The 27139-nt window shown below is 39.4% G+C and overlaps 1 protein-coding gene across 1 annotated transcript in view; it reads left to right on the top strand.

The window, feature by feature from the left end:
- The window catches only part of LOC124621879 (von Willebrand factor A domain-containing protein 8), a 264064-nt gene that overhangs the window by 22488 nt on the left and 214437 nt on the right, over positions 1-27139 (top strand). The window contains exons 3-4 of the mRNA XM_047147344.1: positions 311-391; positions 7674-7915. Coding sequence (XP_047003300.1) covers positions 311-391; positions 7674-7915 — 323 coding nt within the window. The remainder of the gene's footprint in view (positions 1-310; positions 392-7673; positions 7916-27139) is intronic.

Here is a 27139-nt window from a genome sequence, read left to right as displayed (position 1 = left end):
TTCTTGCCTGACTGCTTAATTTTGATTTCAGATTTTTAATAACTGATAAAAGAAAGCTGTTGCAAAATGTGTCACTAATTGAAATGTACAGCTCCAAATAAATGTCTTTCATCACATAGTAAACGTGTTCAGCACGTCCACATTTGCTGAACAAATTATTATAACTTTCATTATCATTTTTGCATATTCTGAATTTTAACTATGGCTTTGTGCGTGATATTCAAGACAGTTATGTAACTTTATTAATATTTTTAATTTTTAATGATAACTATAACATGCAGAGTTTTCATGAAATTCACTTTTTTTCCAGATGTGGCTCATATCAAAATAGGCAATGTCTCCAAGCCATTGAGGCCAGCAAAATTAAAGCAGTATGTTCCAGTTAAATACTGTAAGTAGTAATTGAAAGTAAACATATCCGCGTGAGCTTAAATAGAGATATTTTTGTATGCTAGAAAGAGGGAAAAAATATAGACAAAAATCAACATGTTAATTCATAAATAATTAGAATTAGGAAATTAAGATCAGAGCTGAAAACTCGTGCTGTTTTAACCATAAGTGTCATAACTGCACAATATAACTATATTAATATTGGCATTGTAACAAAATTATATTGGCATTATAACATCATAGAGAGAAAGCAACAAAAGTCAGGTTTTCAAAAGCGAATACTCTTTCTTCAGTTTGATAGACAATAAGGAAGATAGATTCTGTGTAAATATTACAAAATGGCAGATTAAATTATAAATAACTCGCATAGAAAAATGGAAAAAAGTTCTTTTGGTGGTGAGTGTCTACCAGTGAAGTGGGTGACAGGAGATTCCCGGAAAATGGTACTCTTGTTTTTTCTTCTTCGTTTACATTTCGAGAGAGTACACTGCAGTCTACTGCCATTCCGCACTGTGAATTTCCATGAAAACTTGTGCCCTGCTGGCAGGGACAGATTTACAGATAGCAGTGTCTTAGGCCAGATCCGTATTGGAGCCCTCCCCCACCTCATGATCCCCTCCACCAGTCCATTAACTTTTTTTTTATATTTATAATTTTTGTATACTTTTTGTTCCCCTGCCAAATTAAGATTCCATGTTACAATGAAGTTACTTAAAAGAAATGTATCATGCAGTCCATATGCATATTCACTGCCAAAATTTTTACATGTATGACAATGCCCTTTTTTTGTTCAGTAATTTGCTACTGATTTCGAGCAACACTTGGATTCTTCATGATGCTCATCATATTGAATGAAATGTAGCTGACTTGTGCAGTGATGACAACTGACAATAAAAACAATGTTCACTTGCACACAAATTGATGTGAAGAACGGCTATACAATAGTTGTGGCCAGAGTCATTAACAACCTTTCAACTGAACTCAGCAATGAGCTAAACATTTTCACAAGATGAAGAAACTGCAACAGTTCCTGAGGCAGTACTGTTTGATTATTTACAACCAGTTTCAGAATAATGTAATGCCATCTTCTACACCTACATCAATACTCCATATGCCACCCGACAGCGTGTGGTGGAGGATACTTCTGTTGCTGCTAACTGATCTCCCTTTCTTTATTCCACTTGTGAATGGCATGTGGAAAGAATGATTGTCAGTATGCCTCTGTGTTATTTCCAATTTCTGGAATTTATTCATCTTGGTCTTTTCGAGAGATGTATGTGGGAGGAAATAATATGTTGTTCGGCTGTTCCTGGAAAGTACTCTCTCAAAATTTCAATAGTAAAACTCTCAGTGGTGCACAACGTCTGTCTTGTAGCTTCTGCCACTGATGTTTGTTGAGTATCTCTTAACACACTCACACTCACTCTCACTAAATAATTCCATGACAAAACCCACTGCTCTTCATTGGATCTTCTCTATCTCTTCTGTCAATTCTACTTAGTAACAGTCCCAGATTGATGGACAGTACTTAAGAATCGATCGAACAAATATCTGGTAAACAACTTCTTTCGAGCTTGACGTACATTTCTTAAAGATTCTTCCTATGAATCTTTGTCTGGCACCTGCTTTTCCTGCTGTTTGTTTTATGTGGTGATTCCACTTAAAGTCGCTCTGGATACTTACTCCGAGGTATTTTATGGTATATACTTTTTTGAGCAATTTGTCATCAGTGGAGTAGTTGCAAAGTAGTGGATTTCTTTCCTGTGTATAGGCAATATGTTACATTTACTTACATTCATGGTCAACTGCTGGGACTGCGCTATTCATCAATCACCTGTAGGTCATTTTGCTAATTGATACTGTCTTCTGGCAGTGCTACTTTCTTATAGACAACCACACCATCTGTGAATAGTCTTAGAGAGCTTCTGACACTTTTTAGTTGATCATTTATGTATACTGTAAACCGTAACGGAACGGCCCTATCACGCTTGAATGGGATACTCAAGAAATTGCCTTTACATCTGTCAGTTTTGTTCTATTAAGAGTGATGTGTTGAGTTCTTTCTGCAAGGAAGTCCTGAATCCAATTGCAAATCTGGTCCGATATTCAGTAAACTCATAGTTTTTTCACTAGACAGCAGTGTGGGACAATGTCAGATGACTTTCTGAAGTCAAGGAACATGGCATCACCCTCAGCACTGGATCTTGCTATGGATCTTGTGGGGGAACAGAGTGCTGCAGAGTTTCGCAAGATCTTCATTTGTGGTCTCCGTGTTGATTTTTATTTTTATAGAGGAGTTTTTCGGTTTACAAAAAATGACCCATTTTCTTGAGCATAAAACATGTATAATTCTAAAACAGACTGACATCAACGATATAGGCCTATAATTGTGTGCATCTGTCCTGTGACCTTTCTTAAAAATGGAAATGACCTGCAATTTTTTTCAGTCACTAGATACCCTTTGTTGCTCCAGCGTACTACGATAAAGTGCTGCTAGAAGGGGAACAAGTTCATTCACATAATCTTGTAGAATTTTACAGGTATCTCATCTAGTCCTGATGCCTTTCCATTATTAAGTGATAGCAGTTGCTTTTCTAATCCATGATCAGATTAGATGAGAAATGATGATTGAAAGGAGAGACCATATTAATGATTTTCTGCAGTGAAACAATTTCAGAAGACCAAATTCAGTATTTTGGCCACCTGCCTGTTATCTTCTGTTTCAATACCTTTATGGTCATTGAGTGACTGAAAAGATGATTTCAGCCCGCTTACTGATTTTACAGAAGACCAAAACCTATTGGGTTTTTAGTCAGATTGTTTGACAGAATTATACTTTCAAAGTCATTGACTGGTTCTCTCATTGATATTCTTATGCTCATTTTCACTTTGTTCACCTTTTGTTTGTCTGCTACATTTTGACTTCTTGAACCTGTGGTGGTGCTCTTTTTGTTTCCATAGCAATTTTCAAACACAGCTATTAAACCGAGGTGGGTCTTTCTCATAAGGCTTACTTGGAACATGCTTGTCTGAGGCATGTTGAATGATACTTTTGAAATTTTTGCATTTATGCTCCACATCTTTGTCTTCAGCATTGAATATTTGTTGCTGGCTACTTAGATGCCCTGCATTTTGTATCCAGTCACTCTTGCTGTGCATGAATATTTTCCTACCTTTCTTGACATTCCTTGTAGTACCTGTACTGATAGTTGATATCATTGCCTTATCATCTCTGATACCTTCCTTTCATTAACTGATTTGATAAGTTCAGGTCTGCTGGTAGCTAGGAGGTCTATGACATTTCTTTCTTGATTTGGTTCTCTAATTATCTGCGCTACGTAAATTTTGGATGAGACATTCAGAATAATGTTTCTAGCACCAGTTATGACCCTCCCAGTCTGTACCTGGCAAGTTTGAAGTCACTCTCTATTACAACAGCGTGATCAGGAAAGTTATTAACAATATTCTGCAAGTTCTCTCTGAAGTGCTCTACCACTACAGCTCCTGACCCAGGCAGTCTATAAAAGCATCTAATTACAATTTTTTGACCGACCTTTGATGCTTAATTTCACTAATACTTCTTCTGCCATACAATAAAGCATAAAAGAACTAAGGCTGTCTTCTACCCTATTTTGTCTGTGGAATGGAAGTTCCATGTCCTCATTTATAAACTAAGATCCCAATGGCAACAACTATCTTGCTTATCTGACTGTACTAACAGGATTTTTCCTGTTAATATGGCCAGACGAGCAAGATGGTGGTTGCTATTGGAATCCTGTGTTCCCTATTTTATAAACTGGGACACTGAACTTTTGTTCCACAGACAACGTAAGGTGGAAGACAACCTTATTTGTGGTAAACCTTATTGTATGCAGGAAGATAAAATTAAGTTATTCTAAAACTGGTCATTAACAATAGAATAGTATTGGTTCAACAACTGTTGCACTTTTCTTTATTTTGTGGAAATGGAAATGTGCAGTTGCGGTGCCCTACAAAAAGAACTCTGTAATGAACCAGACACTAGCTGGCTACAAGTTTGCGTTCTATATTTTCCAGTTTTTTGCAAGGTTTTATTTTTATTTTTTTTAATTTGTGAGTGTGAATGTGTCAAAATCTATGCCTGATGGTTGGTCAAACTATTTAGAAATACCACCTATGGTATCTTATGCATGTTCAGTAGCCTCACTAATAAGCCTATGGATATTATAGCTAATTCCTTATAATTTATGCCCTCTGTTGTGTGAAATGTGCTATCTAGACACTTCTGAATTTTGGGTTTATGCTTTGTAGGTCACTGTTGGGCATATTATCTGTAACTGTTTTCTGAAATTATGATGCTACTGGTGGATGGTCATTGGGCCTAAAGCGCACAAACAGGTGGAACACTATGCAGTGTCACAGAATTGACACTGGCAGAGCACAAGTCATGAGGCATATTTGCAGTCTAACTTCACTATCCAGTTGTTTGAACACAAACATATTATTTGACTTTTGCAAGTGTGTTTTCATTTTTGTAGATGATTTAATTTGTAATAATAACCCAAAATGTACAGTATTGGCCCAAAAATACGCCACCACTGCGTTTAAGCTGCACCCCGAAATTTCGATGAAGAAATAAAAGTAACAAAATATTTTGCACAAAAATAAGCTGTACATTGACTGAGAGGAGAAAAAGTACCAGAAATTTATTTATACTTATATGTAAGTTGTAGGTATGTACTGTAAACATTTCTTTTGTCATTTTATACAATATATTGGCGACATATTTTGTCTTTCTTACTCTCGGCACCATCAGTACCACTATTCATTACTTCACTGTCACTCCTATCATTTCCTTCATTCTCTTCCCACAGTATGTCATCCTGACTGCTATCCAGTGCATTTGATATGCAGCATTTTTTGGACCCTTTAATGATGGACTCTGATGATATTAAAAGGACCATGAAGCAAGAATCCATTTGCACAAAAAGGTGACTGGTGAATTCTTAATCTTACTCTATAAGGACATGGTTTTCTTCCAGGAGCTAAACTGAATACATTTTTCGGCGGTTGTCATTGAACAGTTTATTTATGGCTACATCTTGTACCTACAGTTTTGAAGTCATTCCTCCAGGTACTGTGACAAGATCTGTCTTTTACGCAAGTTCATCTTTTACTTCAGCTGTTAGATATTCCATAATAGCATCCAAAGCTAACAAGGCTCTCTTAGCAAGCAGTGCTCCAGGTCTGTGAGATTCCAAAGAGTAGACAACCCGTCTACCATCAGCTGTGTTATTGCTTGCCCTTTTCTTGGTAGCGAATCACTAACCCCATAGGAAAGTTTTGTTTGGGTGTGGTGTTTCTCTTTGGAATGAGATAAGGGACTAACTCTCCCTCATCAGGTGTAACAGCTAACATCACAGTTGTTCTTCATTCCCACTTTCCCTCAGTGATATACTTTTTGCCCCTTTCATGTCTACTGTTGTATTGCTTGACATGTCAAAAAATACTGGTGTCTCGTCAGCATTGCCAATATGATGAAAAGGGTATGAGTGACACTTTCGCAACTGGGTGATGTAACACTGGAAGTTGACTTGCTTCTCCTTGAAATATGGTGGCATTCTTTGTGCTAGTGTGGCACTTCGTCGGAGAGGCCATTTTTCCGCATAAGTCAACAACACCAATCAATACTTGGCCAAAATTCTTCTTGTGGCGTGTTTAAGATTTTTGCAATTTCCAAGGCCTTCAGTTGTGTAATTTATCAAGAGATGCGCATCCCATATTTCCTCTTGTCGTGCACATGGGAAAGAATGATTACTTCAAGTTCCACATACTTGCCATATTTCGGTCTCCTAAACGATTTTCTCATTGAGACCACCGTCTTCCATTTTTCTTCTGAAACAATCCAACGTTGCACGTTACATTTGTCCAGTCCATACTTATTTCCTGCCTTTCTGTTGGTTGTGGTTTTGTCATAACACACAACTGTAAGTTTGAAGCTTGCTTCATAACTATGCTGAATTCCTTGGCTTGATGATGCTTTTCACTCCGAATGGTAGTTGAAGTTCATATCATCGCTGTTCCAAATATGAGCAATATGGATTTGATACATTTCTCCAGAATCTTATAAATAATGGATAGTTCCAACAGAGCATAGCGAGCTGCAAGTGTAATTAATGTTGCTTCATGCACCTACACTTGGCATTTCATTTAGTGCTCAGCTGGTTTTGTTCACCGATAGTCAACAGCTTTTTCTGAAAATTCTGAGCAGATCTAAAAATGTTGCAAAGCTTTGGTGACACTATATTACCCAGTGCCTGAATGTCTGAACGTTGTTTGCTGTTTTGGAAACACCTTAAACAACACAAATTATGGATTATTAAAAGACACATTGACCTCCACAAACAACACAATATGTAGCACACATGGATAAATAAAATACGTATTTACCTCCACAAACAATGTAATATGGGAGTGCAGTCCCTAGGTATTTTGGTGTGAGCTAAAATGTATATCATCTGGGAGTGGACAAATGTTTTTCAGTATCAGTCATGAAATTAATATCATGTCTAGGAAAGCACTGCAATCTCTACAATCATCTTTGGGTTGAGGAAAACTGCCTTTGACTTCAGGCTGAAGAAGTGTGATCAGTTCTACAATAGTTGTGCAATTGTGTCTGGTTTCAAAAATTACCGTCTGGAGTTTGTCATTTGTCACTAGAAGGGAACATGTACATAGATGTAGCAGTGAAATTTCTTTATGTCTTTAAAACTCCATTATTTATTTTTTGAGGTGTGAATAATTTATTTTTATTTAGGAATGTACATTGGAGCAGAAGAAGTGTGGCATTGCAGGCAGTTAGAATGTCAGTAACCTTACAAGGCCTTGGTCTGATACGGAGATGTATTGATGGCCAAGACCAGTTGATTTCTTGCTGCTTAATAGGTTATTTATGGAATCAAATGAGGTTATGTTTCAGCATTGTGAATGAGTGAGGTGACACAGTGATTAACACATTGGACTTGTACATGGAAGAGTAGTAGTTCATAATATCATCCTCAAATTGCTGAAAGCAAATGGCAGGATGGCTCCTGTGAGTAGGACACAGCAAGTCACCCTCCTCAAGCTATAAGGCTGCATTAGCACAGTAGTATTGCTGAAGAAGACTAAGATAGATAGTCTTCGTGTTGATTAACTATATGAAGTCAGTATTGATTTAAAAATAGCACCCAACTATATCGAGTGGTCTGTGATTCAAATTTAACTGATGACAGAGCACTGATTTCATTTTCTTTCTTTCACAGTAGAGGAAAATATTCCACAGGACATGCTTGCACACCTCCGGTGGATGCTGCAGAAGGATCTTTTGGGCCAAGATATATTTTTGATTGGTCGTCCAGGTCCTCTCCGTAGACAGCTTGCGATGCGTTACCTTGAAATGACATCTCGTGAATTGGAATATGTTGCTCTCTCTCGGGACACAACAGAGGCTGATCTGAAGCAACGCAGAGAAATCAGAAGTGGCACTGCCCACTATTTTGATCAGGTGGGCTGTTAGATAAAGCTGAAATTTTTATACTTTTATTGCATTTACATGGTTCTGAAAATGTGTTAAAAAAAAAAAAGAAATTCTGCCCATGAAAAACAACATTCTAATTGATGTGATGATAAAATGTATCTAATATGTTCTTTATTAACTTTCTGTCCTTATTTTTGAGTGCTGTAGAAGTTCAGTGTATATGTATAAACTGGGCATTTTTAAATTAAATTGATTGTGTTGTATGTTCTTGTTTTCTCATAAGAAAGAGTTATTGGCCTTCCATTCTTGTGTGCCTATGCAATTCTCATAAACTCATGCAGAACTACAAAATCAAACAATACAGTACACTATTTTTGATCATATTGAATAGTTTTTTAAATATACACTAAAAAACAAAAAAAGTTTTGGAATTGATTATGTGTTTATTTTTCATTGTCAGGTTTATGAAATTGTCAGTTATCTATGTACTTGAGGAAATGTTGTAGAAGTACTACACTTAAAAAAAAATGTATTGTGAATGTGGTAATTTTCTTTTGTGTTTGCTCTTCTCTTAACAGAACTGCATAATGTGTGATAATTTTCTAATTATAGGGTGTTCAGAAATTCCCATTACAAACTTCTACTGCTTGCAGAGGGGAGTGACTACATAAGATTTTGAATAGAAACCCATGTCCAGAACCATATTGTTTCTGTGTTGCAGCTGTTTGAAAACATGAGTGCGAGGTAGATATGCAACAGGGTAGTTGTGGTTGGGGCTGCTTGTGTCGAATCGGATGATGTCATTTGAGATCTGTCCTACCTCCCTGAATTGGTTCGAGCACCATTTATGTGTCTGTGAGAGTTATAGTAACACTGTTGAATACACATTTGCAGAATACACCGACATGATCCTTCCAAATGGAGAAGCTCATGCTAATGGAAGAGCTGCTCATTGCCTTTATCAAGATCATTCTCCGCAGTGTTGGACTCCATCGCATACCCTTTTCATCAACAGCTTTGAGGAAGAATATCTTCCTGTCAGCAGACATGACTGTGGTGCTCCAAGGAGATGCCGCACTCCTGAATTGGAAGAGGCCATACTGCATCATGTTGAGGAGAACCTGTCGACAAGTACATGAGCAATTTGTTTGGCTAATAATGAATGGAACTTTAAAACAAGTGATGTACTGGGTCATTCCTATTCAATTACTCGTAAAATTGGTTGCGTTTTCAAATGGTTGTAGCATGGAAATAGTATGTTTCTGGGACATGGGCTCCAATTCAAAATATTATCTACTCACTCCCCTCTACAAATCTTAGAAGTCTGTAATGTAAATTTCTGAACACACTGTATAACAGCAGCTTTTCTCATATTTTCATCTCAGTTGCCTGAAGTAGTTCTGTCCAAATGATATATAATTTTTTCCACTCATTTCTGCACTGCAACGAGTTAATCTTTAACATTTGGCAGTTAATTTTAAAAATGTTCATTCTCTTATTAAAGGCATGTGTAATATGCATGCATCAAATACTGTAGGTATTCTTCCCTAGTACTTTATTTCTCTCATCGGTACTTGTATAAGAACAGTCTGTAGTATACAGTGTGTAAACAACAACTGTTTATGGTGTATCACGTTGGTGTAATGGACGCCAAGATAAAAAACTTTATTAGGACATTTGTGGTCCATCAAGCCATGAAGCAGCCTCAAATTGGCCTACAAAAGCCACCTAAACTACAGCACTTGCATGAAACCAGATGATTTTCAGTATGCTCTCGCTTTCTTATGCCACTGGCTTAGTTCGCCATTTCATTAACAGTATTAACTTAAACTCTCTATGCGGGTAATGAAAGAAAAAAAGGCTTTTGTAAACTTAATGCAAAAACTAATTAAATTTACAGTTTGGTCAAAGATTAACTTTTACAGGCACAGTTGTTTCATAGTAATAAGACAAGACAAACAAAAGATTTAATTGTTAATTTTATGATGTTAAAACTCACAATACTTCAAGGTAAAATTTACACAAACATCAATTTTACGTTTTGTAAGTGTAAGAACAAGGAATTTTTAATATTCTGTGACGATTTTAGCCAAAATCTCTTGTGGCACACATCAGTTGTAGCTGAGGTGACTTTCATGGGCCAATTTGAAGCTGTTTGCTGGCTTGATAGACTACAAGTGTCCTGTATGGATTTGTCCACTGTAACTTCACCTACACCATTTTAGTATGTTGTATACAATTATTGTATAAACCCTGTATATTGCTTTATATCCTCTGTACATTATATGTTAACAAGTTTTAATTTATGTTTTCTTTCCCCATGGCACATGGGTGTAAGTGTATGAATCAGTGTCCTATTTAACAGTTCAGCTTCAAATATCTTTCAGTACTTCATTAGAGTGCCTGTTTCAGAGTATTATTGTTCAACAAGTCATGTGTGGTTTATCTTTTAACTTGTATTTATCAGACCAGAAGGAGAAATTTGAAAAATATTACAGAAAAAATTATACACTATTAAATACAAAAGATAACTGAAGCATTTTAAATGAGTAGAGAAATATGTGTATGAAGAGCATGCTTGCAACTGGACTTCCACATTGACAGTTTGGCCTGAGGTATTAGGCTTTTACAACGTCTTTTGTCTAATGGAGTTTGATATTTTGACAAAATTAACTGTCCTTTATCCTGAAGAAGTTGTAACTTGAACTCATCATTTCAAGTGTAATCTTCATGCTCTGTCATCAACAAAGTAAACTAACTGCAATTTTTTGTTTATTTGTGCAATGGACCTGTTGATTGATGACATTAACTCATCATCAGTAGAATAGAACAGATTTTCTTTTTTTTAATTTGTCTTTCATACAATTGGCTTTGTCAAAGTTTACAGCAGTGTCAAGTTATGAACAATAATCAATTACGTATATAGAAAATAAAATAGAAAATAGCTACTAGCATCTTTAAGAACTAAAAGATTTCCTTTATCGCTTGGGGGGGGGGGGGGTGAGTTTCTAGGTATTCTTCAGTTGAATAGAATTCACTGTATTTTAGCCAAGTTTGTAATATGCTGGTACTGTATGGGCTGAATGTGGTACCTTATTGACAAATTTTATATGGTGGTGTGCCCATGCACATCATTTCTCATGTTGAACTTTTCCAGATTTTCTCTGCCGAGGCATTTGAAGTGGTTTCAATGAAAAAATACACAAGCTAGGGTGCTGTACAGATAATTTGTGTGTTCTTCCCTAGAGAGCTTTTGGTCTATGAGCTGTCCAAGTAGATTTAGTGATTTTTCATTTTTGTTTACCCTTAGATAAAAAATTATTTCTTCAGTTTTTGTTTGGTTTATGCACAGCTTGTTGGCATGACACCAGTCATTAGTTATTTGCATCATTTCTCTGGTGTTAGCTAGCACACTTTGTAAATTCTTGCATGTTGTTGTTAATGTCACATCATCAGCATATAGTATATTTCATGGTATACCATGTGAAAAGTCATTAATGTAGCAAATAAAAAGGAAAGGCCCAAGAACAGAGCCTTGGATCATTCCTCTTTCTATTGGGTTTTTATTGGGAGTATTGCTGACCTCTGCTTATTTGTATAAATAAGCTGTAAGCTGTTGCTTAAATAAAATTTGAGTAAACTGAGTGATTTACTTTCTGTGCTATAATGTTCTAAATTTATGATGATTATCTCATATGATACTGAGTCAAATGCTTTGCTTAAATCAATAAGTGTTCCAGATCTTAATAGCCTTTTTCACACCCTTCATAAACATTATTCACCAAAGCATAACTGCTTTTTCAGTTGATAGATGAGACTTGAATCCAAACTGTTGCTCATTTAAAGTTTTGTTGCTTTCAAGATAGCTATGGATCTATTTATGTATATTTATTGTCTTGGATATGATTGGCACTATTAAAATGGATCTGTAGTTACTTGGGAGGTTTTTATCACCTTTTTTTATACATAGGTAATGTAACTGTGAACTTAGACATTCTGGGAAAATTCCTTCATCTAGTACTCTGTTAGACAGTGAAAGAAGTGGCATTTTTATTTCCTTTGCTGAGCACTTTATGATGAAATTAATGAGTGCAAAATAGTCTTCAGTTTTGGAAGTGCTTAGCTTGTGTATTGATTTATGAATGATACTTGAAATAATTAGTGTCCACATAAATCTCTCACTTGTTTGTTTAGCATGAGCTTTCGCACCTAATGTAGAATTATTGAGTGGAGTGGTAGTGCTGGCAATATCTGCAAAACATTCATTGAGTGTGTCACTGTCAATGGGGATACTGTTTTCTTCATTGATATTATTAATTTCCCTTTTGATGATACTCTAGGCAGCTTTATATTTATTTTTGGAATTTAAAATATCCTCATCATTTGCAGTGCTCCTAGCAGTTTTTAAATGTCGGAGTTTTCTCGTATTTATGCAATTTTTCTTGTCCTGATCAGTTTTATGAGACATATCTTTTAGAATTAATGGCAGTATCTGAGTTTGTTCAGTTGTGGAGTGTACCAGTTGTTGATGTGATGCTACTTATCTGCCATATCAGTTCTATGAGGTTCATTCAAATGAAACCTGGTCAGTGCATCTATTCTTGCCTTACGCGTAAGGTTGCACCACGTAACTGCGGGTATGGTGGCGCCGTCTATGGTAGAGAGACTGACACGTGTGCACTGTTTGATGTTGCATACCGCCAGTGTGGTTTCATGCCGAAGAGAAGGTGGTCCCACAAGTTATCGTCCACTACCGAACATGCAGGCAAAAAAGCAGGAACAATGAGGAGGGATTCGATTTTTGGTGGCGGAGGGGGCTGGAGGCTGTCAAATGTATCGACGGATGAAGGCTGTGTACAGCGAGTACAGTGTTGTGGAATGGCACAGATGATTCCTTGAGGGACGCAAGTCAGTCTGAAAAATCTATGCGCAGTGGTTGCCCCACCAGCTGACCGCAGAACAGTTCAATACTCGAGTGCCGCTGTCTTTGAGTCATCTGTAATGTTATTATGAGGAGAAATACGGCTTTCTGTCGCGTATTGTCACAAGTGATGAAACATGGTGTCCCCATTTTGAACTGGAAAGCAAGCATCAGTGCAAGCAGTGGAAACATGCAACTTCACCCCTTCCAAAAAAATCAAAGGCCATGCACACCAGTTCTGGTAAGATCATGATGTCCTATTTTGACCACAAGAGGTCGCTGCTTGTTGAGTTCCTGGAATGGGGAACTACCATCAATGCTCAGCGTTATCAAGCCACTTTACAGAACTTTAGATGAGCCATCAAGTTGAAATGCCGAGCCATGATGTCCAATGGCGTTATCCTCCTACATGATAATGCCTGCCCACACACTGCCAATGGGGTGAAGAGGACACTGCAGCAGTTTCGGTGGGAAACTCTGGAACATCCACTGTACAGTCCTGACCTTTCACCGTGTGACTTTCATGTGTTTGGACCTATAAAACAAGCTATTGCCGTACATCGATTCGCAACGGATGACAAAGTGTGTGACTGGTCCAGGCCTGTATCCGACAGCAGCCTACTAGCTTCTACAGGGATGGAACTGACCGGCTAGTGTCTCGAGGGGATAAATGTGCCAACAGTTTTGGTGACTATTTTCGATTAAGTGTACTGTGTATAACTACATTTTTGAATTAATTAATTTGTAACCATTACTGTTCACTAGTGACCGGGTTTCATTTGAATGCCACTTATGTATCTGTTCATTACAGAGGGGCATGTCTTTTCTACTATCTACTTAATCTCTGTCAGGAAACTGGGAAAGCATTTGTCGTTACTTTTGTTGTTATTCATTATATGAACCAAACCATTTCCTTTAACTGGTCTATCATATTGTGTACATTGGTTTCTCCTAGTAGTCTATATGTCACTTCTCTTCCTCCAGTATCGAGAGGTGAATTTTTGGTTTAGCCCTGCGTGATCTGGTATTCCAAATTCTATAATGTCACATTCAAGAGTGTCTCTGTGGGTATTACTAATTTGTTATCAAGAACTGAATTTCAGTTTGGTGGACATTTTTTCTCTTTGTACTTATATTTACATTAATATCACCTACAGTTACAACTTTATGCTGTTTGTATTCAGACAACTTATATTGTCTCTCTTTTATTTCCTTGGTATTAAAGTGTTTTGATTTTAATGTAAGATGTGGTTGGGGTCATTTGGAAAAAGGTAAAGGTTATTTAATACACTGTTGGCATTGCGTATATTCTGCATGCATGTAAGTGCGATAATCAGAGATGCTACGCAGGCAAAAATAATAGTAAAAATTGGTACAATTTTCCTTGTAATGGTTTAATTACATTATCCAAAATCATGGCTAGCCCAAAGATAATCAGAAGTAGCATAAAACTATTACTATTATTGCCCAGTAAATTAACTGTTGTGAAGAGAGAGGCGATATAACCACCTGTGTGGTTTCACTTATATCGTACTGGCTTCAGTTTGGTTAAGCATTTACGTGACAGTAATAAATTCAATTGGAAACTCAAAGATATTGTGAAGGAAACATAAGCTTTGTTGCCTACTGCAGTTAAATTTATCCAAGCAATTCTGTAACAATTTTGATAAAATGAACTTTGCAAATATTAATGCTTGAAAATTATTATCAGTATTCAAAGTATATTTTATGTTAACTTGAGGGTGAAGCTCAGTATTTAATATTTTAATTAAATCCCACATAATAGCCGTCTGTGCGCCATTATGACAAATGAAGGCCAGATGAGCAACCATCTACAAAACTCACTTTAAATAATTATTTTCACATAGCTATTTCCCCAGGGAGGGTGAGGGTTTGCATAAGAACAGGAGCAATTCACTTTTTATCATATATTGTAACAGAAAATATGTACATCAAATACTTAGTGTTTTGGAACAGCTAAGCAACTTAATTCTTCAATAGTAGAGACCAAAGTAGTGTTAAATCTTTGAACCAACTCTTTTTAACATTAATGAGACAGGATTTCCAAGGTTACAAAGAATGTCTTTACATTGTTTAGTTATTCTTTGATACTAAAATACATTTTAATTGACATTTTTAGCACAAAAAAATATCATATTAATGGGTTGTAGGTTTATAATTATCTGTGGAAAACACGGATCTATTTCAGACTCTTTCACACAGTGTTCATTGATACACAAAACACTGCAATTAATTGTATCAAGCCAGTATTGCAGTTCATGTGAATGAGGAGGATACTGTTATTAATACAGGAGGGTACTTTGATTTCATTGGGCCTTGCATGTTCATTTATTTTCACTGGGTGATCGAAAGCAGCACAATTATCTGAATGAATTAGTCTGCTGCAGTTCCCTCTTAACGTAGTTTCTACTCTTCCTTCCCTTGCAATGCCATTTTCCATTTAAAAAAAAGAGGAGGAAGAAGAAACACCAGGCACCTTAACATGTACCGAAAGACTATTTTTTAAAACAAGTCTGTTGTGTTTGCAAATTTCATTTATAATGTTGTTTATCTCTTGACACAGAAATTTCTTGCCATGGTAATTTGGACGTTCACCATGTTCAGTATGCAGGGTTTTCTGTAGTCAAGGAGAGGATGCAGATTTATGTGCAGAAATGAAAGACATGGCAGTTTTGCAATAGAGATCTGCATCTCTCTCTCCTACCAACAACCCATAATCATAGCATACCAAACAAACAAGCAAGAAATGCCTTGCCTCACATGCTAACATTCCATATTACTGAAACATCTAATATGGTTTTCCTGCATGTTGCTTGTTATAAATACTGACTGATATAGCCAGTGTAGTCCTCAGTTTGCACGGACTGAAACCAAATAGTCTTTTTCTTGCCTGAGGACAACACACACACTGTCATTATCAGCTAGAATGACAAAAAATTGAGATAAAATGGTGAAATCATTTGTCTAAAAGTAAGAAATAAAATAGATAAGAGTAACATTGATATGACTTTGGATGATGCTGTAAAAAATGTACAGCAAATGAGATGCCAATTCAGAATGCACATTCTCATTCCTATTGTTTGAAGGATTATCTATTGAAAAATTTTTGAGGCTGAAAAATTGTTGGAACTTTTTTGCACACCTTCAGGAATAGGTGATAGAAATATGTGAAGGTCACACAACAGCAGACTGCAAGCTCTACACGGTCCCCCAGACAAATATCCTCTGGTACTCTTTAAGATTGTCCACATATGTAGCTGAGTGGTTGGTGCAGCTGGCTACCATATGGAGAATCTCGGTTCAGCTCCCATTACTGCTGTCATTTTTTCTTTCATGGTTGAATTTGAAGAGGGAGCTACTTGAATGAGAAATAATAGCAGTTCTGCTAAACCAAGGACTGGGAGAGCAGTTTGTTGACCCCCCCCCCCCCCCCCCCCCCCCTCACCCCTCTGTGCCACATGCAGATGATCAGATGATCTCATTGCTTGAGGATGACATGGCAATTGGTTGGTCCTTATTGGATTGCCTGTGGCCAGAATTGCAATGCTTTTTCATTAAAATACCAAGACTCACAATGATCTTTAAATTCTCAATTGGCACCTCATTTGTTGTGCATGATTCCATGCATCATTCAAAGGTATGTAAAATGTTTCTCTAATCTGTTTTATTTCTTACTTTTAGACAAATCATCTTACTAGTTGTCTGACTATTTTTAGAGTTTCGTACCTCAGTTGGTAAAAGCGGAACCCTTAGAAATCACTTTGTTGTCTGCCTGTCCGTCCATCCATCCATCCATCCATCCATCCATCCATCCATCCAACTGATCAGAACTCTTTTTCTCAAGTATGGGTAGACTTATCAAGCTGAAATTTTTCTCCTATGTTAAGATCTACGGTTCCTTGGTGATGTAAAAAATTGAAGCTTCTAAGTCAATGCAGTCAAAAGATCCAGCCATTTATGTCACATATTTTATGTCCTCAAACTCACTCACGAAAACCTACAGTGGCCTTTGACCTATAATCATGAAATTTACCAAGAAACAAGATTTCACACTACAACCAAAGGAAAAAATCCAAAAATTGTTAATTTGCACCTAGATCACACGAAAAAAAGTTATTTGTTATCAGAATGTGTGTCTGTCCATCTGTTAAGATCTCTTTTTCTCGGAAACAGGTGGACATGTCAAGTTGGAATATATGTCACATACTAAGGTCTATGGCCCCTTGGTGGTATAATAAATTTACCAAGAAACAAGATTTCACGCTACAACCAAAGGAAAAAATCCAAAAATTGTTAGTTTGCACTTAGATCACATGAAAAAAAGTTATTTGCTATCAGAATGTGTGTCTGTTCATCTGTTAAGATATCTTTTTCTCGGAAACAGGTGGACATGTCAAGTTGGAATATATGTCACATAAGGTCTATGGCCCCTTGATGGTATAATAAACGTTAGCTTCTAAGTCAATGCAGTCAAAAGATACTGCCATTTATATCATATTTTGATACTCACAAACTCACTCATCAAAATGTACAAGGTTGTTCTCATTGATGTAGAACTGTGAAATTTTCCAAGAAGCTAAGTTTCACAGTACAATCATAGGGAAAAATCTAAAAATTATTGAAACTTCCTGGCAGATTAAAACTGCAGGAGAGCTTGTTGAAGTTTGGAAGTTAGGAGACGAGGTACTGGCAGAAGTAAAGCTGTGAGGATGGGTCATGAGTCGTGCTTGGGTAGCTCAGATGGTAGAGCAAAGTTCCTGAGTTCGAGTCTCGGTCCGCAAACAATTTTAATCTGCTAGTAAGTTTCATATCAGTGCACACTTCTTTGCAGAGTGAAAATTTCATTCTGAAAATTATTAATTTGTAATCGTTACTCACTATATAGTGGAGAAGTTGGGTTTCAGACAGGCGGCACAACAAAAAGACTACTGATCACATAAGCTTTCAGCCAGAAAGCCTTCTTCAAAGTAGACAAACACACACACACACACACACACACACACACACACACACACACACACATATTCTCAAAAATTGAGCTCACATACACGTGACCAATGTCTCTAGCTGCTGGAGCGACTGCAAGCAACTGCGCATGATGGGAGAAGCAATTTGGGTGGCTGGGATAGCTGGAGCAGGGAGGGGGGATGCAGAGCAGGGTACAGATGAGAGCCAGTAAAGTGGTTTTTGTGGGAGCATACATGGACAAGGTGGAGAGAGGGTTGGGAGGTTAGATGGCGAGGAGGGGACGGAAAAGAGGGGAGTAAAAAGACTGTGGATGCGCTTGTGAAATAATTGGTTGTGGAGAACAGAGAAAGGAATAGGTGGGTGAAAGACAATGACTAACAAAAGTTGAGGCCAAAAGGATTAGGGGAACATAGGATCTACTGCAAGGAGAGTTCCCACCTGCGCAATTCAGAAAAGCTGGTTTTGGTAGTAAGGATCCAGATGGCACGGGCTGTGAAACAGTCCTTGAAATGAAGAATGTCGTGTTGGGCAGCGTGCTCAGCTGTTTCTTGACCACAGTTTGTCGGTGGCCATTCATGCGGATGGACAGCATGTTAGCTGTCATGCCCATGTAGAGTGAAGTACAGTAGTTGCAGCTTAGCTTGTAGATCTCATGACTGCTTTTGGAGGTAGCCCGACCTTTGATAAGGTAGTAGGTGATGCTTGTAACCAGACTGGACTAGGTGGTGGTGGGAGGGTTTGTGGGACAGGTCTTGCATCTAGGTTTATTACAGTGATATGAGCCATGAGGCAGGAGGTTGGGAGTAGGGTTGTGTAGGGATGGATGAGGATGTTGTGTAGGTTCAGTGGGCAGCGGAATACCACTGTGGGAGAGGTTGGGAGGATATTGGATAGGAGATTCCTTATTTCATGGCATGAGATGTAGTTGAAACCCTGGTGGATAGTGTGATTCAGTTGCTTCAGTCCTGAGTGCACTGCAATACGTTGCAACAAGATAAAGGTGCTTACATTTAAAAAATGAATGCCCATTATGTTATTTATAGGGAATCATGCTTTCATTAACTCAAACTTTTGACCAATGACATGTTAAAATAAGTTAGGTCTTTCTGAGAATGTAATTAGCTGATCATATCATGTAGGCTTGCTTAGCTTGTATGTATATTAAGCATCTATGAAGCATAACATCCTATAATGTCTCGTGCAGCAGGAGAAGATTAGGTAGGTGGAAAATTATGCCTGAGCCTGTGACCTAAAGTCCAGGAAGTGTGTGTTAAAAGTAGTTAACAATCTGTAGCCACCATGTGTCTAGGTTGCCTTCCAGTGAGACCTGCCATCAGTGCAACTGAATTTATGTTGGGTAGTACAACAAAAATTACTGTTGCATGCTGTGAATGTATGCTGATGTATTCTAAATGCCAAGATATTTGTTGACACTGTCGAGTACATCAAGACGAGTCTTCATGAAATTACAGCCTTCTTTCAACAAGATTTCTTGTGCTCTAAGAGAAGAGTGGCAGTCACATAAAATACCTGTGAAAAGCCGTTTGCTCTATAGATAATAAAACCTCTTAATATAAAGGATGTTGATAACCAAGATGTTGAGCACCCTAAACAAATAACAACATCTTTAATAGGACATAATAGCTCCTACTTCTTGTACATACAAATATATCACAGACAGAGTCATGACCAATTTTTCATGGTGAACTGAAGGTTATGGATTTGGCAGTTATGTTGAGCTGTGTTTCTGTTTATGTATGGATGGGGATTTCCTCATAATACGGACGTACAAGAACAGCTTCATCACACGAATAGTGCATATTTTAGTATAGAGTCCACAGTGAAATTGGATTGGGACAAGAAGTTACTTTTTATGGACGAGACAAATGCTGTATATTTTAAATAGGCCCATAGAGATTTGAATCACGATAGTAATAGTATCTACAACCAAATTTGCAACTTAGTGCTCAACCTCTTTGCATTTACATATGTCTGTCTGTGTATGTGCGGATGGATATGTGTGTGTGTGTGTGTGTGTGTGTGCGTGTGTGTGTGTGTGTGTGTGTGTGTGTGAGCGCGCTCTGCCTTAAAACCCACATCCTTTCGTCTTTCCCTCTCCTTCCCTCTTTCCTAATGAAGCAACCGTTTGTTGTGAAAGCTTGAATTTTGTGTGTATGTTTGTGTTTGTTTGTGTGTCTATGGACCTGCCAGCACTTTTGTTTGGTAAGTCACATCATCTTTGTTTTTAGATATATTTTTCTTACGTGGAATGTTTCCCTCTATTATAACCACATATATATATGTCTGCTTGTGTCTGTATATGTGTGGATGGATGTGTGTGTGTGTATACCCGTCCTTTTTTCCCCCTAAAGTAAGTCTTTCCACTCCCGGGATTGGAATGACTACTTACTCTCTCCCTTAAAACACACATCCTTTCGTCTTTCCCTCTCCTTCCTTCTTTCCTGATGAGGCAACAGTTTGTTGCGAAAGCTTGAATTTTGTGTGTATGTTTGTGTTTGTTTGTGTGTCTGTCGACCTGCCAGCACTTTCATTTGGTAAGTCACGTCATCTTTGTTTTTAGATATATTTTTCCTACGTGGAATGTTTCCCTATATTATAACCATATATATATATGTATATATATATATATATATATATATATATATATATATATATATATATATATATGATATCAATATAATGGAAGGAAACATTCCACGTGGGAAAAATTATATATAAAAACAAAGATGAGGTGACTTACCGAACAAAAGCGCTGGCAGGTCGATAGACACACAAACAAACACAAACATACACACAAAATTCAAGCTTTCGCAACAAACTGTTGCCTCATCAGGAAAGAGGGAAGGAGAGGGGAAGACGAAAGGAAGTGGGTTTTAAAGGAGAGGGTAAGGAGTCATTCCAATCCCGGGAGCGGAAAGACTTACCTTAGGGGGAAAAAAAGGACAGGTATACACTCGCACACACGCACATATCCATCCACACATACAGACACAAGCGGACATATTTAAAGACAAAGAGTTTGGGCAGAGATGTCAGTCGAGGCAGAAGTGTAGAGGCAAAGAAGTTGTTGAAAGACAGGTGAGGTATGAGTGGCAGCAACTTGAAATTAGCGGAGATTGAGGCCTGGCGGATGACGAGAAGAGAGGATATACTGAAGGGCAAGTTCCCATCTCCGGAGTTCGGATAGGTTGGTGTTGGTGGGAAGTATCCAGATAACCCGGACGGTGTAACACTGTGCCAAGATGTGCTGGCCGTGCACCAAGGCATGTTTAGCCACAGGGTGATCCTCATTACCAACAAACACTGTCTGCCTGTGTCCATTCATGCGAATGGACAGTTTGTTGCTGGTCATTCCCACATAGAATGCGTCACAGTGTAGGCAGGTCAGTTGGTAAATCACGTGGGTGCTTTCACACGTGGCTCTGCCTTTGATCGTGTACACCTTCCGGGTTACAGGACTGGAGTAGGTGGTGGTGGGAGGGTGCATGGGACAGGTTTTGCATCGGGGGCGGTTACAAGGATAGGAGCCAGAGGGTAGGGAAGGTGGTTTGGGGATTTCATAGGGATGAACTAACAGGTTACGAAGGTTAGGTGGACGACGGAAAGACACTCTTGGCGGAGTGGGGAGGATTTCATGAAGGATGGATCTCATTTCAGGGCAGGATTTGAGGAAGTCGTATCCCTGCTGGAGAGCCACATTCAGAGTCTGGTCCAGTCCCGGAAAGTATCCTGTCACAAGTGGGGCACTTTTGTGGTTCTTCTGTGGGGGATTCTGGGTTTGAGGGGACGAGGAAGTGGCTCTGGTTATTTGCTTCTGTACCAGGTCGGGAGGGTAGTTGCGGGATGCGAAAGCTGTTTTCAGGTTGTTGGTGTAATGATTCAGGGATTCCGGACTGGAGCAGATTCGTTTGCCACGAAGACCTAGGCTGTAGGGAAGGGACCGTTTGATGTGGAATGGGTGGCAGCTGTCATAATGGAGGTACTGTTGCTTGTTGGTGGGTTTGATGTGGACGGACGTGTGAAGTTGGCCATTGGACAGGTGGAGGTCAACGTCAAGGAAAGTGGCATGGGATTTGGAGTAGGACCAGGTGAAACTGATGGAACCAAAGGAGTTGAGGTTGGAGAGGAAATTCTGGAGTTCTTCTTCACTGTGAGTCCAGATCATGAAGATGTCATCAATAAATCTGTACCAAACTTTGGGTTGGCAGACTTGGGTAACCAAGAAGGCTTCCTCTAAGCGACCCATGAATAGGTTGGCGTACGAGGGGGCCATCCTGGTACCCATGGCTGTTCCCTTTAATTGTTGGTATGTCTGGCCTTCAAAAGTGAAGAAGTTGTGGGTCAGGATGAAGCTGGCTAAGGTGATGAGGAAAGAGGTTTTAGGTAGGGTGGCAGGTGATCGGCGTGAAAGGAAATGCTCCATCGCAGCGAGGCCCTGGACGTGCGGAATATTTGTGTATAAGGACGTGGCATCAATGGTTACAAGGATGGTTTCCGGGGGTAACAGATTGGGTAAGGATTCCAGGCGTTCAAGGAAGTGGTTGGTGTCCTTGATGAAGGATGGGAGACTGCATGTAATGGGTTGAAGGTGTTGATCTACGTAGGCAGAGATACGTTCTGTGGGGGCTTGGTAACCAGCTACAATGGGGCGGCCGGGATGATTGGGTTTGTGGATTTTAGGAAGAAGGTAGAAGGTAGGGGTGCGGGGTGTCGGTGGGGTCAGGAGGTTGATGGAGTCAGGTGAAAGGTTTTGCAGGGGGCCTTCACCTGACTCCATCAACCTCCTGACCCCACCGACACCCCGCACCCCTACCTTCTACCTTCTTCCTAAAATCCACAAACCCAATCATCCCGGCCGCCCCATTGTAGCTGGTTACCAAGCCCCCACAGAACGTATCTCTGCCTACGTAGATCAACACCTTCAACCCATTACATGCAGTCTCCCATCCTTCATCAAGGACACCAACCACTTCCTTGAACGCCTGGAATCCTTACCCAATCTGTTACCCCCGGAAACCATCCTTGTAACCATTGATGCCACGTCCTTATACACAAATATTCCGCACGTCCAGGGCCTCGCTGCGATGGAGCATTTCCTTTCACGCCGATCACCTGCCACCCTACCTAAAACCTCTTTCCTCATCACCTTAGCCAGCTTCATCCTGACCCACAACTTCTTCACTTTTGAAGGCCAGACATACCAACAATTAAAGGGAACAGCCATGGGTACCAGGATGGCCCCCTCGTACGCCAACCTATTCATGGGTCGCTTAGAGGAAGCCTTCTTGGTTACCCAAGTCTGCCAACCCAAAGTTTGGTACAGATTTATTGATGACATCTTCATGATCTGGACTCACAGTGAAGAAGAACTCCAGAATTTCCTCTCCAACCTCAACTCCTTTGGTTCCATCAGTTTCACCTGGTCCTACTCCAAATCCCATGCCACTTTCCTTGACGTTGACCTCCACCTGTCCAATGGCCAACTTCACACGTCCGTCCACATCAAACCCACCAACAAGCAACAGTACCTCCATTATGACAGCTGCCACCCATTCCACATCAAACGGTCCCTTCCCTACAGCCTAGGTCTTCGTGGCAAACGAATCTGCTCCAGTCCGGAATCCCTGAATCATTACACCAACAACCTGAAAACAGCTTTCGCATCCCGCAACTACCCTCCCGACCTGGTACAGAAGCAAATAACCAGAGCCACTTCCTCGTCCCCTCAAACCCAGAATCCCCCACAGAAGAACCACAAAAGTGCCCCACTTGTGACAGGATACTTTCCGGGACTGGACCAGACTCTGAATGTGGCTCTCCAGCAGGGATACGACTTCCTCAAATCCTGCCCTGAAATGAGATCCATCCTTCATGAAATCCTCCCCACTCCGCCAAGAGTGTCTTTCCGTCGTCCACCTAACCTTCGTAACCTGTTAGTTCATCCCTATGAAATCCCCAAACCACCTTCCCTACCCTCTGGCTCCTATCCTTGTAACCGCCCCCGATGCAAAACCTGTCCCATGCACCCTCCCACCACCACCTACTCCAGTCCTGTAACCCGGAAGGTGTACACGATCAAAGGCAGAGCCACGTGTGAAAGCACCCACGTGATTTACCAACTGACCTGCCTACACTGTGACGCATTCTATGTGGGAATGACCAGCAACAAACTGTCCATTCGCATGAATGGACACAGGCAGACAGTGTTTGTTGGTAATGAGGATCACCCTGTGGCTAAACATGCCTTGGTGCACGGCCAGCACATCTTGGCACAGTGTTACACCGTCCGGGTTATCTGGATACTTCCCACCAACACCAACCTATCCGAACTCCGGAGATGGGAACTTGCCCTTCAGTATATCCTCTCTTCTTGTCATCCGCCAGGCCTCAATCTCCGCTAATTTCAAGTTGCTGCCACTCATACCTCACCTGTCTTTCAACAACTTCTTTGCCTCTACACTTCTGCCTCGACTGACATCTCTGCCCAAACTCTTTGTCTTTAAATATGTCTGCTTGTGTCTGTATGTGTGGATGGATATGTGCGTGTGTGCGAGTGTATACCTGTCCTTTTTTTCCCCCTAAGGTAAGTCTTTCCGCTCCCGGGATTGGAATGACTCCTTACCCTCTCCTTTAAAACCCACTTCCTTTCGTCTTCCCCTCTCCTTCCCTCTTTCCTGATGAGGCAACAGTTTGTTGCGAAAGCTTGAATTTTGTGTGTATGTTTGTGTTTGTTTGTGTGTCTATCGACCTGCCAGCGCTTTTGTTCGGTAAGTCACCTCATCTTTGTTTTTTTATATATATATATATATATATATATAAAAATAATCATTACCTTTGTTGACTTCAAAAAGGCGTACGACTCTATCGACCGGAAAACTCTCTTCAAAATTCTAGCAGGATACAAAGTAGACAACAAAACACGGGCTACCATAGAGCAAACTTTAACCAACACGACCTCCAAAGTAAAGTTCTGTGGGGAACTATCAGAGCCCTTCGAAATTCGCACAGGTGTCCGACAAGGCGATGGCCTCTCACCTCTCCTTTTCAATCTGATGTTAGATAAGGTCATAAAAGAATGGGAAACATCACAACAGGGGATAACCTTAGGAAACCTACAGATTAAATGCCTGGCTTTTGCAGACGATTTGGCGATTGTCACGAAAGGTATAAAGGAAACAAAAGACGCTATTGAAAAACTGCACGAAATCGCTTTCAAAACTGGACTACAGTTCTCTTACGAAAAGACACAGCTTATGAGCACAAAGAAACTCTCATCTCTGAACACAAAGTATGGCACGATTTACAAAACAGCAAACTTCAAATACCTCGGTGAAACACTACAAATGAGTGGACATAACAGAGACTCAAATGAAGAAAGAAAGACTAAACTGGACAAGGCATACAAAGTAGTGTGGAATCATTACAACAAGAAGTCTATCTCACAAAAAGCCAAATTACGCCATTACGACACGGTGGTGCTCCCCGAGGCACTATATGCAGCAGAGACCACACTAATCCGAGGGCATTCACGTATCAGACAATTAGAAAAAGTAGAACGGAAAATACTTAGGAAAATATTTGGCGCAACTAACAACAATGGAATATGGATCAAGAAACCTACAGAGGAACTGTACAAACATACGGAGACAATCACAGAAAAGATTAGAAAACGCAGACTACAATTCTATGGACATCTATACAGAATGCCATCACACAGGCTGACCAAACAGATCTTTGACTGGGTAACCACTAGAAACAACAAATGGGTGGCAGAGGCAGAAAACGACCTGAACCAGCTCAACATAACAGCAGACACAATAAACGACAGAATAAAGTTCAGAAACATCATTAAGAAAAGTAAACTACATGAGATACAATGCGACAAACGAACAGGCATAAAATGGACCGAAGAACGAAAGCAAGATCACAGCCAGAAGATGAAAGAAATATGGGCAACCAAAAAGGCAATCAAGATGAAGCCGAAGACACGAAGCCGACAAGAAGCATGGACAGAGGACCGGAAACAGAAACACAGCGAGCGAATGAGGGAAGTTTGGGCAGCAAGGAAGGCAGCAAAAGGAACTGGCCATGTAGTTTAGTCCAAATGCGCTCTTTAAGGGCAAAACACCAATATATATATACATATATATATATATATATATATATATATATATATATATATATATATATATATATATATAAAAATAGAGGGAAACATTCCACGTGGGAAAAATATATCTAAAAAGAAAGATGATGAAACTTACCAAACAAAAGCGCTGGCAGGTCGATAGACACACAAACAAACACAAACATACACACAAAATTCTAGCTTTCGCAACCAATGGTTGCCTCGTCAGGAAAGAGGGAAGGAGAAGGAAAGACAAAAGGATATGGGTTTTAAGGGAGAGGGTAAGGAGTCATTTCAATCCCGGGAGCGGAAAGACTTACCTTAGGGGGAAAAAAGGACAGGTATACACTCGCACACACACACACATATCCATCCACACATACACAGACACAAGCAGACATTTGGAGGCATGTTTGCGGAGGGAATGTAAATAAAACTTAATGGGGTCGTTGTGAAGGTGTTGTGAGGGTGACATGGTACTAGAAGGTGGAAAGTGGAACACGAGGCTGAAATGAAAATGAGAATAAATATGAAAAAATATATGGGGAGAGATAAAGGTAAAATTAGAAAGCAAATGGAGATCTGGTGTGAAAAAAGGCGAAAAAGGGTTGGTTAGGGCTGGGCTATGTTGATCCTGTGGTGAACTTGTGTAGGTAGATAATGATGTGCATAAAGGTTAGGTGGTTGTGTTGCCGCCAAAACACGTTAAAGGGTGGAGAAATTCGGGAAAATTTCGTAAAAACTACGTGAGGATGTATTAAAATGAGTGGTTTGGTGGTGGCAGATTATGGAAATGAAGCTAACAATTGTTTGATGAAGAAATAATGACGTTAAAACCTGTGGGAAGCGGCTAAAAATGATCGGTGATGTGAGAAAAACGGAAATGGAAATAAAGCAAAAGTTATTAAAACTGCCGAAAGGGTTGTTTAATAGCTGAAAGGAACTGTTTGTGGACTGGAAACGGTGGATTTTATAGCAGCAAAGCGGAAAAAAAAATTTTTTTGGTTATGGTTTGGAAGTGATTTACGTATTATTACGTATTATTGAGTGTATATCGACGGGATAAAATTGTATACTGGATTACGGTAAAAAAGGAGAAGGTGAATAGAAAGTGATGGCAAAAACAGAAGGAGGAAATAAGACGACAGAAAAGACTTCGAAATGTAACAGTGACAATAACAATAACGATAAC

This window comes from Schistocerca americana, chromosome 7 (genome assembly GCF_021461395.2).
Source record: "Schistocerca americana isolate TAMUIC-IGC-003095 chromosome 7, iqSchAmer2.1, whole genome shotgun sequence".
NCBI lineage: Eukaryota > Metazoa > Arthropoda > Insecta > Orthoptera > Acrididae > Schistocerca > Schistocerca americana.
This window is presented reverse-complemented; position numbering and strand designations above follow the sequence as displayed.